The sequence below is a fragment of the Cololabis saira genome, chromosome 24 (genome assembly GCF_033807715.1).
Source record: "Cololabis saira isolate AMF1-May2022 chromosome 24, fColSai1.1, whole genome shotgun sequence".
In the NCBI taxonomy this organism is placed as follows: Eukaryota; Metazoa; Chordata; class Actinopteri; order Beloniformes; family Belonidae; genus Cololabis; species Cololabis saira.
In genome coordinates this window covers 22566764-22583335 of record NC_084610.1, presented here as the reverse complement: position 1 = coordinate 22583335, position 16572 = coordinate 22566764, and the positions used below count along the sequence as shown (strand labels likewise).

Sequence of the window (16572 nt, the reverse complement as noted above, 5' to 3'; positions counted from 1 at the left end):
CTCCGCCGGAGCCGGACCATCCTCACATGGAGGTTGCATCAAGGTCCTCCCCGGCCCGCAGGGGCCCCGACAGGTCCCTGCTGGTGCCCACCGTGCTGCTGTGCGTGTACGGCTTCTTCTCCAGCCTGCGGCCGTCGGAGCCGTTCCTGACCGCCTACCTGCTGGAGCCCGACAAGAACCTGACGGAGACGCAGGTGAGCGCTGACGTCACAGACCGACCACGGGACTCCTAAGCCTGATTTATGGTCCCGCGTTACACCGACGCAGACCCTACGCAGAGCCAACGGCGTAACCCTACGGCGTAAGGTCTGCGTCGATTTAACGCGGAACTACAATTCAGGCTTTACACACGTGATTTCGGGGATGTTTAATGATCACAGAAGTTGTTTTAACACCTTTTAGTGGGTTTGTTACTTGATTTGACTTTTAAACTGATGCAGAGCCTCATTCTGTCACCACGTGGTGTTTTAGTTGTTATGAAACTACACATTTCTCAGGAAGCTGGATGGCAGAGGTGTCAAGTAACGAAGTACAAATACTTTGTTACCTTACTTAAGTAGAAATTTTGGTTATCTATACTTCACTGGAGTAATTATTTTTCAGACGACTTTTTACTTTTACTCCTTACATTTTCACGCAATTATCTGTACTTTTTACTCCTTACATTTTAAAAACAGCCTCGTTACTCTATTTCATTTCGGCCTTTAATAAAAACTATCCAGTTAAATTGCTCCATCCGGATAGAGTGAATTTGGTTGTGGTTGTTTCAGATGTTCTTGTCCAGTTTTGTTCTTACATCCGTTCCCTCAGATTCCTGCAACTAAACTTGGATGTACATTCCAATAAAGGTTAGGATAAATGATAACATGCCTCTGAAGTTTGACTTTTTGCACCATTACAATACTTATAGGAACTAGTCATCATATCTGCTGCTCTCTGAAACACATGTTAATGCTCAATAGTACACATATATGCTTCTTTAATATTTTAATAATTCTTTAATAGTATCTATACTTCTACCTCAGTAATGAATGTGAATACTTTTGACACCTCTGCTGGATGGATATGGATATAAACATGTCATCATGACTGAAAGATCAGAGTTCCTGCAGGAACCACGTGCTGATCCGTCCATGGGACAGAACCAGGAAGGACTTCCTGGTTCTGATTCAGTATGACTGTGAGCAACTGTTTCCACTGGTCCAGATCCTGGTCCAGGTCCAGGACAGTGGTCCAGACCGTAGCCTGGTCCAGGTTACAGGTCCAGGTCTAGGACCGTGGTCTCGGAGCCTGATCCAGGTCCAGGTCCAGGACGGTGGTCCAGACCGGACCGTACCGCCTCAGTCCTGCTGTTGGTTCCTCCCTCAGACCTTTAGTGTCTGCTGGTTACCGGGGCAACCCCCTGCTCACCCCAGCTCACCTCCTGGCAGCAGAATAATCCTGCTGCCCGTTAATCCTTCCAATCATTTCACCCAGAAAAGTTTAAGCCTCCGGAGAAGAAAACCCTCCAGAAAGGGAGGAATGTTATTCTCCACTGCAGCAGATCAAGTCCTGGTCCATGTGGCCCCGTCTCTTTCTCCTTCCTAGATCTGGAGGACACACTGATTTATGAGCACAGTTCTGCCAGTCCAGGTCGGGATGGGGTTCAGAATTTCTGCAGAAAGCTGGGGCCAGATTCACCAATATGTTCTTAAGAACGATCTTAAGAAATGTTATGTCTTAAGATCTAAAATTAAGAAGTTCATAAGAAAGTTCTTAAGTGCAATTCCTCAATATTTTCTTAAGAACCGTCTTAAGAACTGTCATTTCTTACGAATTTCTTATTTTTCCTACTTAAGAACTTCTTAAAATATGTCATTGCACGCGCCAACAAACAACATTTATAGGTAGTTTGATCTTAACCGTCAGTCACTCACTAAACATGGAGAAGGAGAAAAAGAGATGCAGGAACTTTTCAAGGTTCTGGTGGATGAGATTAATGTGTGAAAAAAAATACTATTGGGGAAAATTAATAATAATTAACTAACATGCTAACAAACAGTTAACAGGCTCTTTGTGTAATTAATTACAAAGTATATCCTCAAACTATGACCTACTAGTCTAAACTTGTCTAAAATGTGTTGAAAAAGGTGATATTAGAGTCTTATTATTATTATTATTATTATTATTATTATTATTATTATTATTACCTTTTCACAGAAGAAATTTTAAGACAGGTCAAGGTTGTCTTAAAGTTAAGAAAAAAGTCAAGAACAAGTTTGAGAACTTTTATTTCAAGAATACCATTTATTCTTTAGTAAGTTTTTTCTTAAGAAGAAACTTAAGAAGAAAGTTGAGAAAATACTTAAGAACTTTTTTTGGAGAATATGACTTCTTCTCTTTTTTCTTCTTAAGACTGAACTTAAGAAAAAAATGACACTTAAGAAGATTTTTTTTCTTAAGAATGTTTTGTGAATCCGGCCCCAGAATTCTAGAGAACTTGACCACGTGGACCAGATTGCACATGTTTTACCAACAAAGAGTGAAGTTGCTTCATGCGGGGCCTCCAGGGCCTCGTGCTGAAACAGGCCGGGGCCACAGGTCCCCCGGGCCCCGCTGGGATCCTTCTGGTGAAGCTTCCTCCAGCGTCTGATACCACAGAGCTGGTCTCCAGAGACCAGGACCAGAACCAGACCCCTGCAGTTATTACACCAACCGGGGCAGGTGGTGCTGAAAAGGGAAGTGGGTTCTGGCAGGAAGTGATGGCAGCTCGTGTTCCTGCTCAACAACGTTGTTAGAGCTGCAGCTATGGAATATTTTGGTGATCGATTATTCTATGAAATATACCATTGAGTAATTGGATAAAACTTACTTTTGCTTTTATTATTGCCCAATTATAAATATACAATAGGAAACAAGACAGATTACTTGATTAAAAACAACCAATTTGTTTCTTTTATGAGAATAATTGACATTTATTTACACATTATGCAAACTAGTAAAATGTTTGTTATATTTTCCATTAAAAATAAATAAAATTATCTCAAACTTAACATTTCCTGATACTTTGAAAAAAAAAGTTTTTTTTCAAAGTATCAAAAATAAAAAATTTTCTTAGACTGCTTTTTTTTTTTTTTTTTTTTTTTTAAATATTTTTATCCCAGTTTTTCCCATTTTTACCACCCCGTGCTCCTACCTACTGACAGTCCTGGGCATTGCCATCCTCTACCAACCCCGGGAGGGCCCTGCACTGAGCTCAGGTCTCCTCCTTAACCTGAGGAGTGAGCGGGCCGCATCTTTTCACCAGACAGGGTGGGGTTTCTCCGGCCGGACGTAGCGCGTGGAAGGATCACGTTATTCCGGCCAGATCCTCCCCACCCCCAACCCCCACCCCTTAGACTGCTTTTAAAGGTATAGTCCTTGATGTTGGAGAGCCAGCAAGATTTGAAAGTGGCGCCTCCTCTAAGCCCCTCCCCCTCCTCCGTCCAAAGCCACGCCCCCACAAACTTTGGGGAACGCGCATTTGCAGGAGTCCAGTTTTCCAGGACATTTTGGACAGCACATTTTCAACAAAACTACCCCATGTCTCATTCACCTGTAAGCGAGGCCGGTTTTAGGGGGGGGAGGGGTGGGCTGTGCCCACCCAAACGTGCGTCCTGCCCACCCAATCAAAGTTATGGGGATCCTTTATTTTTTTATAATTTAATTTTTTTATAAATATAAAATCACAGAATATCTGTTTAGTTTCTGATTGGGTGCGCATCATTTTTAGACACAACGATGAACGCATACCGCAAAAGTTGTGTCTCGGCGGAGGAACCCGACGTCCCAGCAAAATGAGAAACAGAGAAGAGAAGTGTTCAGAACAGCACACACTGTGAAGGCTGATTTATGGTTCCGCGTTACACCAACACAGAATGGTGCGCATCGCCGCGTACCCTACAGCAGCGCGCCATGCAAATATACAGTAACAAAAAACTCTCAAGCAGCTCTTAACCCTTGTGCCGTCTTTCGTTCAAGGGAGGGTGAAGGAAGGAAGGAAGGAAGGAAGGAAGGAAGGAAGGAAGGAAGGAAGGAAGGAAGGAAGGAAGGAAGGAAGGAAGGAAGGAAGGAAGGAAGGAAGGAAGGAAGGAAGGAAGGAAGGAAGGAAGGAAGGAAGGAAGGAAGGAAGGAAGGAAGGAAGGAAGGAAGGAAGGAAGGAAGGAAGGAAGGAAGGAAGGAAGGAAGGAAGGAAGGAAGGAAGGAAGGAAGGAAGGGAGAAAAGGAAGGAAGGAAGGAAGGAAGGAAAGATGAAAGGAAGGAAGGAAGGAAGGAAGGAAGGAAAGATGAAAGGAAGGAAGGAAGGAAGGAAGGAAGGAGGAAGGGAGAAAAGGAAGGAAGGAAGGAAGGAAGGAAGGAAAGATGGAAGGAAGGAAGGAAGGAAAGATGGAAGGAAGGAAGGAAGGAAGGAGGAAGGGAAGGAAGGAAGGAAGGAAGGAAGGAAGGAAGGAAGGAAGGAAGGAAGGGAGAAAAGGAAGGAAGGAAGGAAGGAAGGAAGGAAGGAAGGAAGGGAGAAAAGGAAGGAAGGAAGGAAGGAAGGAAGGAGGAAGGGAGAAAAGGAAGGAAGGAAGGAAGGAAGGAAGGAAAGATGGAAGGAAGGAAGGAAGGAAGGAAAGATGAAAGGAAGGAAGGAAGGAAGGAAGGAAGGAAGGAAGGAAGGAAGGAGGAAGGGAGAAAAGGAAGGAAGGAAGGAAGGAAGGAAGGAAGGAAGGAAGGAAGGAAGGAAGGAAGGGAGAAAAGGAAGGAAGGAAGGAAAGATGGAGGAAGGGAGAAAAGGAAGGAAGGAAGGAAGGAAGGAAGGAAGGAAGGAAGGAAGGAAGGAAGGAAGGAAGGAAGGAAGGAAAGATGGAGGAAGGGAGAAAAGGAAAGAAAGAAGGGAGGGAAGAAGGAAGGAATGGAGAAAATAAGGAAAGAAGGAAGGAAAAGCAAAGAAGGTAATAAAGGAACGAATGACGAGGGAGGTAGGAAGAAAAAGGAGTAAAGGAGGGTAAAAAAGGAGGAAAAGAGGAAAGGAAGAAGGAAGGAGAGAAGAATTGGGTCATTTTGACCCGAAGACAGAACAAGGGTTTAAAGTACAGGAAAGCCGCAATACTGTGGACCGGGACTCTTTATTATTTTAATTTATTTTTTAATTTATTTTTAATATAAATACAATTTATAAAATTTATATTTATTAAAATATAAGTATTTCTAACATTATTTATATATATATATTTATTTATAAAATTATATATTATTTATTCTTTCTCTTCCTCTTATTACTTTCGCTTTGTGGGAAACGGGAAGTTTAAATGTATTTTTTATCTAAATGGATAGAGGAATCGTTGTTTCCCGGAGTCTCTGCCGGTTGTAACAGTTCTGCTGCCGGTTGTAACAGTTCTGCTGCCGGTTGTAACAGTTCTGCTGCCGGTTGTAACAGTTCTGCTGCCGGTTGTAACAGTTCTGCTCCTGCAGGTGGTGAACGAGATCTACCCGGTGTGGACGTACTCCTACCTGGCGCTGCTGCTGCCCGTCTTCCTGGCCACGGACTACGTGCGCTACAAGCCGGTGCTGCTGCTGCAGGCGGCCAGCCTGGTGGCCACCTACGCCATGCTGTGGCGCGCGCGCGGCCTGGCCGCCATGCAGCTGCTGGAGTTCCTGTTCGGCCTGGCCACGGCGTGCGACGTGGGCTACTTCTCCTACATCTACAGCGTGGTGGACCCCGCCCACTACCAGCGGGTCACGGGCTACTGCCGCAGCGTCACGCTGTTCGGCTCGGCCGCCGGCTCCCTGGCCGGCCAGCTGCTGCTGTCGGTGGACGGCGTGAAGCTGGAGCACCTGGTCATCATCACGCTGGCGTCGGCCGCCGTGGCCTTCGCCCCGCCCTGGTTCCTGCCCATGCCCCGGAAGAGCCTGTTCTTCCACAACAGCGCCGCTGACGGGGACGGGGAGCGGCCACGCGGCTCCTCCCACACGGACAACGACGCCAACGATGCGGAGAGCAAGACGCCGATGGTGGGTGACGCCGGCGCCGCATCTCCTGTAGGGCTGCAACTAACGACTATTTTAATAGTCAACTAGTCACCGACTATTGAACGATTAGTCGACTAATCGGATAATTAGTAGTTTTGTTAAATTTAGTATGTCGCTTTAATTATGTGGCAAATGATAATAAACACGAGAAAGATGGGAACTTCAATGAAAAATACAGGACTGTCTCAGAAAATTAGAATATTGTGATAAAGTCCTTTTATTTTCTGTAATGCAAAAATGTCATACATTCTGGATTCATTACAAATCAACTGAAATATTGCAAGCCTTTTATTATTTTAATATTGCTGATCATGGCTTACAGTTTAAGAAAAAACTCAAATATCCTATCTCAAAAAATTAGAATATTCTGGGAATCTTAATCTTAAGCTGTAAACCATAATCAGCAATATTAAAATAATAAAAGGCTTTAAATATTTCAGTTGATTTGTAATGAATCCAGAATGTATGACATTCTTGTTGTTGCATTACAGAAAATAAAGAAATAAGGAACACAATATTCTAATTTTCTGAGACAGTCCTATAGATATTTTATTCAACTTTGCCCCTGTTCATACAAAAAGTTAATAAAATGTCCAATTTAAAACCAAGGACAGGCACAGGTATCAGTCAGACATAAATATATGAATAAATAAACATCTATCCATTATTTTTCATTTTTTAAGAACAGGCAAATGTGTTATATAAAAAATAAAATAAAACGTCATATTTTTTCTGTATCAAGTGGGTGAAATGGGTTCTGGATGGCAGGACGTTCTCTGGGTTGAACTGGTGTATCATTTGTTGAAACTCGTCACCCAGACCCGACGTGCTTTCTCTTCAAATGCTTGTGCATTACCAACCCGTGATAAGCAATGTCTGCTTTGCAAACCTTGCAAGTCATCTTTTTATTTACCGTATTGAGGCTAAAAGGCTCCAAAACTTTAGAAGTTTTGTTACATGCAGCTGCTACAGGACGGGACGCCGTCATTATTGTTTACCCGCTACCGCTCGACAGAGACGCTATCGCGCATGTGCGACTCTCGGCAGAGATTGTATTGAAGTGAGACGCTTCACTCCGTTGGAAAAACACGTCTGGCGACAATTGTCGACAATGGAATTCATTGTCGACAATTTTGATTATCGATTTTTGTCGACAACGTCGACGAATCGTTGCAGCCCTAAGCCGCACTAACTAAATGTACTTTAGTCAATTATTATGACTAAATATTGTCGTCAACGAACCTGAGGAAGACGAGACGCAAATAGGGCTGCAACGATTTGTCGACGTTGTCGACAAAAATCGATAATCAAAATTGTCGACAATGAATTCCATTGTCGACAATTGTCAGACGTGTTTTTCTAACGGAGTGAGGCGTCTCACTTCAATACAATCTCTGTCGAGTCGTGCAGCACGATAGCGTCTCAGCAGCTGCGGGTAATAAAACTAATTAAAAAAAAGTTTGGGAGCATTTTACCCTCGATACGGTGAATAAAAAGATTACTTGCAAGGTTTGCAAAGCCGACGTTGCTTTTCACAGGAGCACGTCAGTAATGCATCTGAAGAGAAAACACGTCGGAGTGTTGAACAAAACGGACTCGCCTTTGTAAAATATTAAGCCTATTTTCATTTGTTAAATGAATTTGTTTAATTCGTTAACTTTGTTTATTTCATGTTATTTATTAGTATTATTTGAACCACTCACAGCTACTCTCGTTATAACCTCAATCATAATTGATGCAGCGTGAAAGGCTGAAATAGCTTGTGTGATGATGACGATGATGGATTTGCATCTAACTTTCAGTCAGGTGCCTATGAACTGTCAATTATCCATCAAGCTACACAATTATCATGTTATTAACATTAAATCAGATAGATTTGTTTGGACATTTCTCTCGCGGGACGAGAGAAGACACTAATGGATTTCTATTATTGTGCGGCATAAATTCTCAGAGTTTTGCGGATGCGGGCGGGAGTGTAACACACACGTTGCAGGCGGTAATGGTCAGAAATTCAGCGGGAGCAGGATGAAGAAAACAGTCCCGCTATAGCAGGGCTCTAGTGCATCTTTCTTGTGTTTATTATCATTTGCCACATAATTAAAGCAACCTCATACACATTTATTTTTTTAAATTACTAATTATCCTTTAGTCCACTAATCATTTCAATAGTCGGTGACTAGTCGACTATTAAAATAGTCGTTAGTTGCAGCCCTAGCACCTTATGATCGTGAAAATACAGTAATAAAAACTAAAATGATAGCTCGACCCAAAGACTAGACTGAAACTGAAAACTAAAATGTAAACCGGCTGACAGAAACAGCACTAGCACTAACTCCCCCGTCACGTGTGTCCCCGCAGGTCCCCGGGGCTGCTGGGACGGGCGGCGGTGGGACCGGCCCGGGGGCGGTGCTGCGGGCGCTGCGGGACGACCTGCGGCGCTGCTACGGGCGGCGCCCCCTGCTGGCCTGGTCGGCCTGGTGGGCGCTGGCCACCTGCGGCTACTACCTGATCGTCAACTACAACCAGGCGCTGTGGGAGAAGGTGCGGCCGTCGCTCGACTACGACATCTACAACGGCTACGTGGAGACGCTGTCCACGCTGCTGGGTGAGCTGGCCCACCGCCGCGGCGGTTCTGACCATAGACATTTATACATAGACGCTGCATCCCTTTTTTTTTTTTTTCTTTGTTCCTCTTTTTTCCTCCTTTTTTACCTATTTTTTTCCTCTTTTTTTCTTTGTTCCTCTTTTTGTCATTTTTTCCTCTTTTCTCTTTTTTCCCTCTTTTTTTCTATTTTTTCCTGTTTTTCTCCTTTTTTTCTATTTTTTCCCTCTTTTTTCATCTTTTTTTACTCTTTGTTCCTCGTTTTTCCTCCTTTTTTTACCTATTTTTTTCCTCTTTTTTTCATTTTTTCCTCCTTTTACCTATTTTTTTTCCTCTTTTTAATTTTTTCCTCTTTCTTTTAATCTTTTTTCTATTTTTTCCTGTTTTTCTCTTTTTTCCCTCTTTTTTTACTCTTTGTTCTTCGTTTTTTCTGCTTTTTGTTTTTCCTCCTTTTTTACCTTTTTTTCCTCCTTTTGTATCTCTTTTTTTCTTTGTTCCTCTTTTTTTCATTTTTTCCTCTTCTCCTTTTTTTACTCTTTGTTCCTCGTTTTTCCTTATTTTTATAAAGCATCTTTCTACAAAGAAATGTACGTTTTACGTCTCATTTATTCATTAACACACGCACTAATATACTTGGGAAACAGTTAGGCACCAAATATAATATATTTAAATTTCTCAGATGGCAAAAATAAGAACTTTATTGATCCCACATAGGAGTAATTCATGTTATATCAGCTATAGAGAACAAGGTAGTGCCGAAAAACCATATATATCCCCCTCACAAAAATAAGAATGTTATTTTATTGTCTGAAAAATGGTTCAAATATGTTATTTTGTTAAAAAATAAAAAAAATCCAAGGCACTCTTCTTCAAATATAAAAAGCCTTTATTTGAAATGGCTATTTCATGTAGAAGATGACTTTTTAAAATTTTCTACATAAAATAGCCATTTCAAATAAAGGCTTTTTATATTTGAAGAAGAGTGCGTTGGATTTTTCTTATTTTTTGACATCCTTTTTCCCACCAAAGAGCACCTTCGTCACATGATTTAGATGAACCTTCTGAGCACTCCGGACTTTCTTTTTTATGTTATTTTGTTACTTGAAAAATGTAAAATTTGTTTTGTTGATGAGAAAATATGTTTCTCTATTTTTCTTATTTTTGTGAAGAGGAATATATATGGTTTTTCGGCACTACCTTGTTCTCTATAGCTGATATAACATGAATTACTCCTATGTGGGATCAATAAAGTTCTTATTTTTGCCATCTGAGTAAATTCTATATATTATATTTGGTCCCTAACTGTTTCCCAAGTATATTAGTGCGTGTGTGAATGAATAAATGAGACGTAAAACGTACATTTATTTGTAGAAAGATGCTTTATGAAAATAAGGAAAAAATAGGAAAAAAATAGGAAAAAGATGAAAAAAGAGAAAAGAAAGAAAAGAGGAAAAAAAATTAAAAAAGAGGAAAAAGGGGGGAAAAAAGAGAAAAGAAAGAATAGGAAAAAATGAAAAAAGGAACAAAGAGGAAAAAATATGAAAAAAGAGGGAAAAATAGGGAGAAAAAGAAAAGAGGAAAAAAATGAAAAAGAGGAAAAAAAGATGAAAAAGAGGGAAAAAAAGAGAAAAGAAAGAAAATAGGAAGAAATGAAAAAAGAGGAACAAAGAGGAACAAAAGATGAAAAAGGAGGAAAAAAGTAAAAAAAAAAAAAAAGACGAAAAAAGTGCATGTGTGAATGAATAAATGAGACGTAAAACGTACATTTCTTTGTAGAAAGACGCTTTATGAACAGCAAGAACACTCGATGCGGTGTCTACGTATATATGTCTGGTTCTGACGTCCCTCTGGTCCTCAGGGGCGCTGGCGGCGCTGCTGGTGGGCTACCTGCCCGTGTCCTGGTCCCGCTGGGGAGAGCTGGCGCTGTGCGTGCTCTCTCTGCTGATGGCGGCGTGCGTGTTGACCATGGCGCTGCTGCGAGACATCTGGGTCTGCTACGGATCCTACGTGCTCTTCAGGATCACCTACATGCTGCTCATCACCGTGGCAACGTGAGTCTGACGGCCTGACCAGGGCTGGGGATCCATTCAAATGTCAAGAACCTATTTGATTCCAATTCTTTAGATTCAGAATGGATTATCAAGATTTGATTCGGATATTGATTGGGTTAGTGTATTAAAATGTTTTTTTGAGCTGATCATATATCAGAATCAGGTTTATTAGGTCAGCTTAGAAAACTTTTTCTGTTTAATTTCTATTTGCACTAGTGCTGCAGTGTGTTGAAGGAAGTGTGTGTGTTTTTCAGTAAGTGACGCGATAAGTCCGTGAACCTCCGCCCAGAGCTGCTCTCAGCCAAATGTCCTTGATGTTATCAGGCGGCTCGGTACAGTTCTGAAACAGGGTCCGCAGGTGTTCGTGGGAGAGGGGGAGGGTTAGTGGGGGCAGAGTCACCTTGTTTACATTCCACCAGGAAGATTGTGACCGGAGCGATCGGCGAAAGACTGCTCTGTCAAGGGCAGATTGTAGAATCAATAATTATATTGCAAAACAGGCAGCCCAGTAATTTTCCGTCTGCCTTCAAGTCTCTGGTTCATCAATGGCGACTCCAATCAGATGAATTTGTGATAACTTCCCGCCAAGCCGAGCTTCCAACTTCTCCAGGGTGTTATCAATCTTGCCAATGAGCTCAAACACCACCGCTAACCTGCGATTCTGTTCGAGAATCGCATCCAGCTTACGGCCCTGCTCCCCCAACGTAAGAGTCTGAGTGTTGGTCGCCTTGCTTGACCCTTCAGCCACGTCCGGCAGCTCTGAAAGAGCCAAAACAGCTGTCGACGACCTACGCCTTTGTCGATACACCAGGAACCCCCCCCCCCTCCGATCAGGAGAAATCCTGCTATCATAATTCCAATTATGAAGCGTCTTCAACATCCTCGACAGACAGAATTTTGAGACACAAAGGCTTCCAGTATTTGTTATCCGCAGGACAGCGCGGGAAATTCCGGTCCGGAATTGCAGCACATTTTGCAGCACACAGCCTGTTCAAGGCAACAGAGAGATACACTAGAGGAATCATTCTTTTTGGTTTGGAACGCTTCATCTGACATTGTTACTAGAAAACTTAAAACTATACAAGTTTTTTTTCATAAATCCTTCCTCAATCCTGCCTCATGCTCCTTTTTTAAAGGCAAAAACATGGCACTAGTTATTCTCGTGTCCAACAAAACTTTCCTTTTTTGGGCATAAACAAAAAAATACCAAAAGTTGTAATGTAATGATGAAAAAAATATCGATCTTTAGACATACGAATTAATGAGAATCGATTTAGAATCGGAGAATTGATTTATTCTACACAGGCCTAGGTCTGACCCCGGTGCTGTGTGCCTGCCGCGGCGGCTAAACGTGTTCTCTCCCCTGCAGGTTCCAGATCGCTGCCAGCCTGAACGTGCAGCGCTACGCGCTGGTGTTTGGCGTCAACACCTTTGCGGCGCTGGCGCTGCAGACGCTGCTCACCGTGGTGCTGGTGGACTCGGCCGGGCTGGGACTGGACGTGTTCGCCCAGGTGAGGGACGCCTTCACCACGGCGCCGCCAGTACTGGAGTTGAGGGGGGGTGAGGGGGGACGGCATCCCCCCTGAAATAAAAACAGTCCAAATCATCCCCCCTGTAAAACTGCCATCCCCCCTTTCCATCCCTTATGTCATTTCATCAATGAATGTGGTTTTACTGCTATTTCAACATTTAGAGTCATCACCAGAAAAATAACTTATTTGACAATTTTCACCTGTTTCAAGTAAATTTTCACTTGAAATAAGTAGAAAAATCTGCCAGTGGGACAAGATTTATCTTCTTATTACAAGCAAAAAAATCTTGTTCGAAGGAAGGAAGGAAGGAAGGAAGGAAGGAAGGAAGGAAGGAAGGAAGGAAGGAAGGAAGGAAGGAAGGAAGGAAGGAAGGAAGGAAGGAAGGAAGGAAGGAAGGAAGGAAGGAAGGAAGGAAGGAAGGAAGGAAGGAAGGAAGGAAGGAAGGAAGGAAGGAAGGAAGGAAGGAAGGAAGGAAGGAAGGAAGGAAGGAAGGAAGGAAGGAAGGAAGGGAAAAAAGAAGGAAGGAAGGGAGGGAGAAAAGAGGGAAGGAAGAAGGAAGGAAGGAAGGAAATGAGCCAGAAAGAAAGAAAGAAGGATAAATTCCCGTTGATAAGTTTTTGTGTAACAAACATGGCGGATCTATGAGTGAGATAGATTTATAGTTAAAAAGATGGAGTTGAATTGGTATTTATTTATCCTCATTTTTATCATTATCAGGATAAATGCCAGAAATTATGGTGATACATTTTTTAGTCCATACCGCCCATCCCTAGTCCCCATATGATCAAATCCACCATCCCCCCTGATTTTTTTTTTACAACTCTAGTACTGTCCGCCGCCATGTCTAAGCTCTGCTCCTCACCCCCCAGTTCATCATCTACGGGGCGTACTTCGCCATCATCGCCGTCATCTTCCTCATGGCCGCGCTCTGCAGCTGGATCAGGAGGCGTGGCCAGGAGGAAACCCACCACCCAGAAGAAGAGGAAGTGGTGTTAAACTCCGCCCCCAACGGCGACGCCAGCCCCTGCCGGCAGTGACAGGTGGGGAACCCCCGCCCCGGGGCCGCCCCGGGCCCCACGCCAGCGTTTAGGACAGAGCAGCACTGAAACAGATAAAAACACACTTCCTCCACAGGTGGACTTTCCTTTCCTTGCAGGCACAAGGGCCACGGTTCCATGATGGTTTTTAATTCTGAATTAAATAATTCAGAATTAAACTATTTTCCTTCGAGTTTACATGGAAATAGTAATTCCGCATTAAGGTTTACGTGGAAAACACTAAGTTACGTCTACAGGGAAAAAAACAAACTTAGCCGCTACAACTTTGAAAAGCTCACAATTTTTATTTAGTTTCCTGCCATCTTTTCTTTTAATTATTTCCAGGTCCTCCAAGCTATTTATTAAATAAATCGACTCACCGTTTACTTCGTGCTGCCATCTTGAAACTAGTGATGCACCGAATGTTCGGTAACCAAAATTGTTCAGCCAAAAATAGCAAAAAAAAACACTTTCAGTGTTCGGTAGAATAATGGGGGAAAAAACCGAACAATTAATAATTAATAACAATCAAACAGCGATTTTTACAATTATTATACTATATAAGGCTTCAAATTGCGGAGATCAGCCCCACCACGACCTGAATAATTGGATTTGAACGGGAGAAAATGAAAAAGGATTATGAGAAAAAATACAATCAGTACAGTAAGACAAATTGTGACTGGCGGGTTTTTCACTGCACATTTATTTGATTTATACAATGGTGAAAGAATTGGCAAAATAAATGAAAAACTGCGAAGAACCACTAATCGGTATTATTCGGCCAAGTGTTTATTATTTTCTGTTTCGGCCACAAATTTTCATTTCGGTGCATCACTACTTGAAACTTTGTTTGGAAAACCAGCCCAGTGCGGAATATAAGATCATGGAGACAGACGGGCGAGGGAACGAGCAGAAAGAAAGACCGGAATTCATTTAAAGAGGAATGAGTGTTTACATGATCGCAGAATTATTCTATTCGGATTTAAAATCTGAATAAACCAGCCACTTACTTCAGAATTAAGTTTAATTCGGAATGACCATTTTCATTCGGAATTAGGTGTTTACACGGTAATTTTTACTCATTTTAAATCTGATTTAATTTTAATTCTGAATTGAAGAGGAATTAAACTTCCCATGTAAACACACTCATTGTCGGCTAGTTTTGAAGATTTTCCACTTAATTATTTGTAGTTTAAAGTGTTGCATTCACATTACAAATCATGTTTTAATGGCAGGAGCAAGAAAACTAACAATAATAATAATAGTAGCAAGGGAAAAGGCCCGGCTTTAATTTGAGGAAATACGATAGGTTGATATTTAAGTAGTAATTATTAGCTAGTAGTTACTGTCCTTAACTATGGCCAGTAATTTATAATTAAATGTAGCATAAATTAACAATCAGAAAACATACTGTGAACTATTTCTGGATTTAACTGTTACTGGCTTGATGGTGTTAAAAAAAAAAGACAGAAAAAGTGCCAAAACGTACGTATGTATACAGGCACTTACTTCGGAATTAAGTTAAATTCAGAACAGCCATTTTCATTCAGAATTAGGTGTTTACATGGTAATTTTTACTCATTTTAAATCAGATTTAATTGTAATTCTGAATTGAAGAGGAATTAAACTTCCCATGTAAACGCACTGAATGACCAGATGCATCATGGGTGTTTTTCCCTGAGGCGTGTTCGTGTGTCGCCGGCCGCAGATGCAAACACGGACGTGTGGTCGAGACGCTCTTGTGTCTGCAAAGAAAGGAAAGAATCACCTCTTCTTCTTCTTCTTCTTCTTCTTCTTCTTCTGCTTTTTCCGACTCTCCCGTGTTACTTCCAGCCAGTAGAATCCAGTTACTCCCATTTCTGTTAGTTTCTAATCGGAGCGGTCCGAGTTTTTAAGTGGGAACAAGTTTACGCTGCAGGACGAGTCGGCCCGGCGGCCGCTGGTGCGTCGGGGGTTTCCTGAGGCGGTTTCTGTTGCACTAGGTACGATGACACTCAAATTAAACCGTATTTATGAAATAAACCAAAAAGAACGTTACTTAGACCAGAACACTGTAAAGTGGGTTACTCTAGCACTGAGGCTGGAGCTGTCCCTTAATTAGCACCTTAATTAGCACTTCCTGAATCAACATGTCGTCTTTGAGTGTGATGTCTGTATTTTACCTGTATTTTTAGTGTTTAAGTGCCTGAGATGATCAAAAGAGAATCCGAGCTGTCGACACAGATCTGTATTTTTAACCTCCCGTTAGGGTCGAAACCAGGGGTGTCAAATGTGCGGCCCGCGAGAAGTTTCCAACGCAAAAAAATGAAATGTTAATTTGCTAAAAAGGAAGGCATAAATAATTGCCATGAATTGTATGGAGGATTTTTTGTGCCAAAATTAAATAAATAAATACATCAATAATTAATTAAAATGGGAATGAAATATATCATTAATTAATTAAATGTGTCATTAATTAATTAAATGCTGAAATAATTATTTTTTTTTTACTTAAAATAATTGTATTTTAATTAATTAATGACATATTTCATTCAAATTTTAATTAATTAATGACACATTTAATTAATGATATATTTAATTCCCATTTTAATTAATTAATTATGTATTTATTTATTTAATTTTGGCACAAAAAATCTTCCATAGAATTGCAGCATATCCGATAATATATTTCTTCTACAAATCCATCGTTATTCCACAAATAGAGCAGTTTTCAACATTTTTTTAGTTGTAAAAATTACGAGAATAAAGTCGTAAAATTACGAGAATAAAGTCGTAAAATTACGAGAATAAAGTCGTAAAATTATGAGAATAAAGTCGTAAAATTACGAGAATAAAGTCGTTATATTACTAGAATAAAGTCGTAATATTACGAGAATAAAGTCGTAAAATTACGAGAATAAAGTCGTAATATTACGAGAATAAAGTGGTAAAATTACGAGAATTAAGTCGTAAAATTACGAGAATAAAGTTGTGATATTACAAGATTAAAGTCATATTGTTGCGAGAATAAAGTCGTAAAATTACGAGAATAAAGTCGTAAAATTACGAGAATAAAGTCATAATATTATGAGAATAAAGTTTAAAATTACGAGAATAAAGTCATAGCCTAATGTTGCGAGAATAAAGTCGTAATATTATGAGAATAAAGTCTAATATTACGAGAATAAAGTCGTGATATTACGAGAATAAAGTCGTAAAATTACAAGATTAAAGTCATATTGTTGCGAGAATAAAGTCTTAATATTACGACTTTATTCTCGTACTATTAGGCTATGACTTTATTTTCGTAATTTTACGACTTTATTCTCGTAATTTCCCAT

At 41.0% G+C, this 16572-nt stretch overlaps 1 protein-coding gene across 1 annotated transcript; it reads left to right on the top strand.

Annotated features, from left to right (window-relative positions):
* slc19a2 (solute carrier family 19 member 2) lies at nt 1-15665 on the top strand. The gene is made up of 6 exons (XM_061716004.1): nt 1-194; nt 5473-6012; nt 8389-8635; nt 10491-10683; nt 12053-12194; nt 13085-15665. The coding sequence occupies exons 1-6, from the start codon at nt 27-29 to the stop codon at nt 13250-13252; spliced, it is 1458 nt and encodes a 485-aa protein (XP_061571988.1). The 5' UTR covers nt 1-26; the 3' UTR covers nt 13253-15665.
* The last annotated feature ends 907 nt before the right edge of the window (nt 15666-16572 follow it).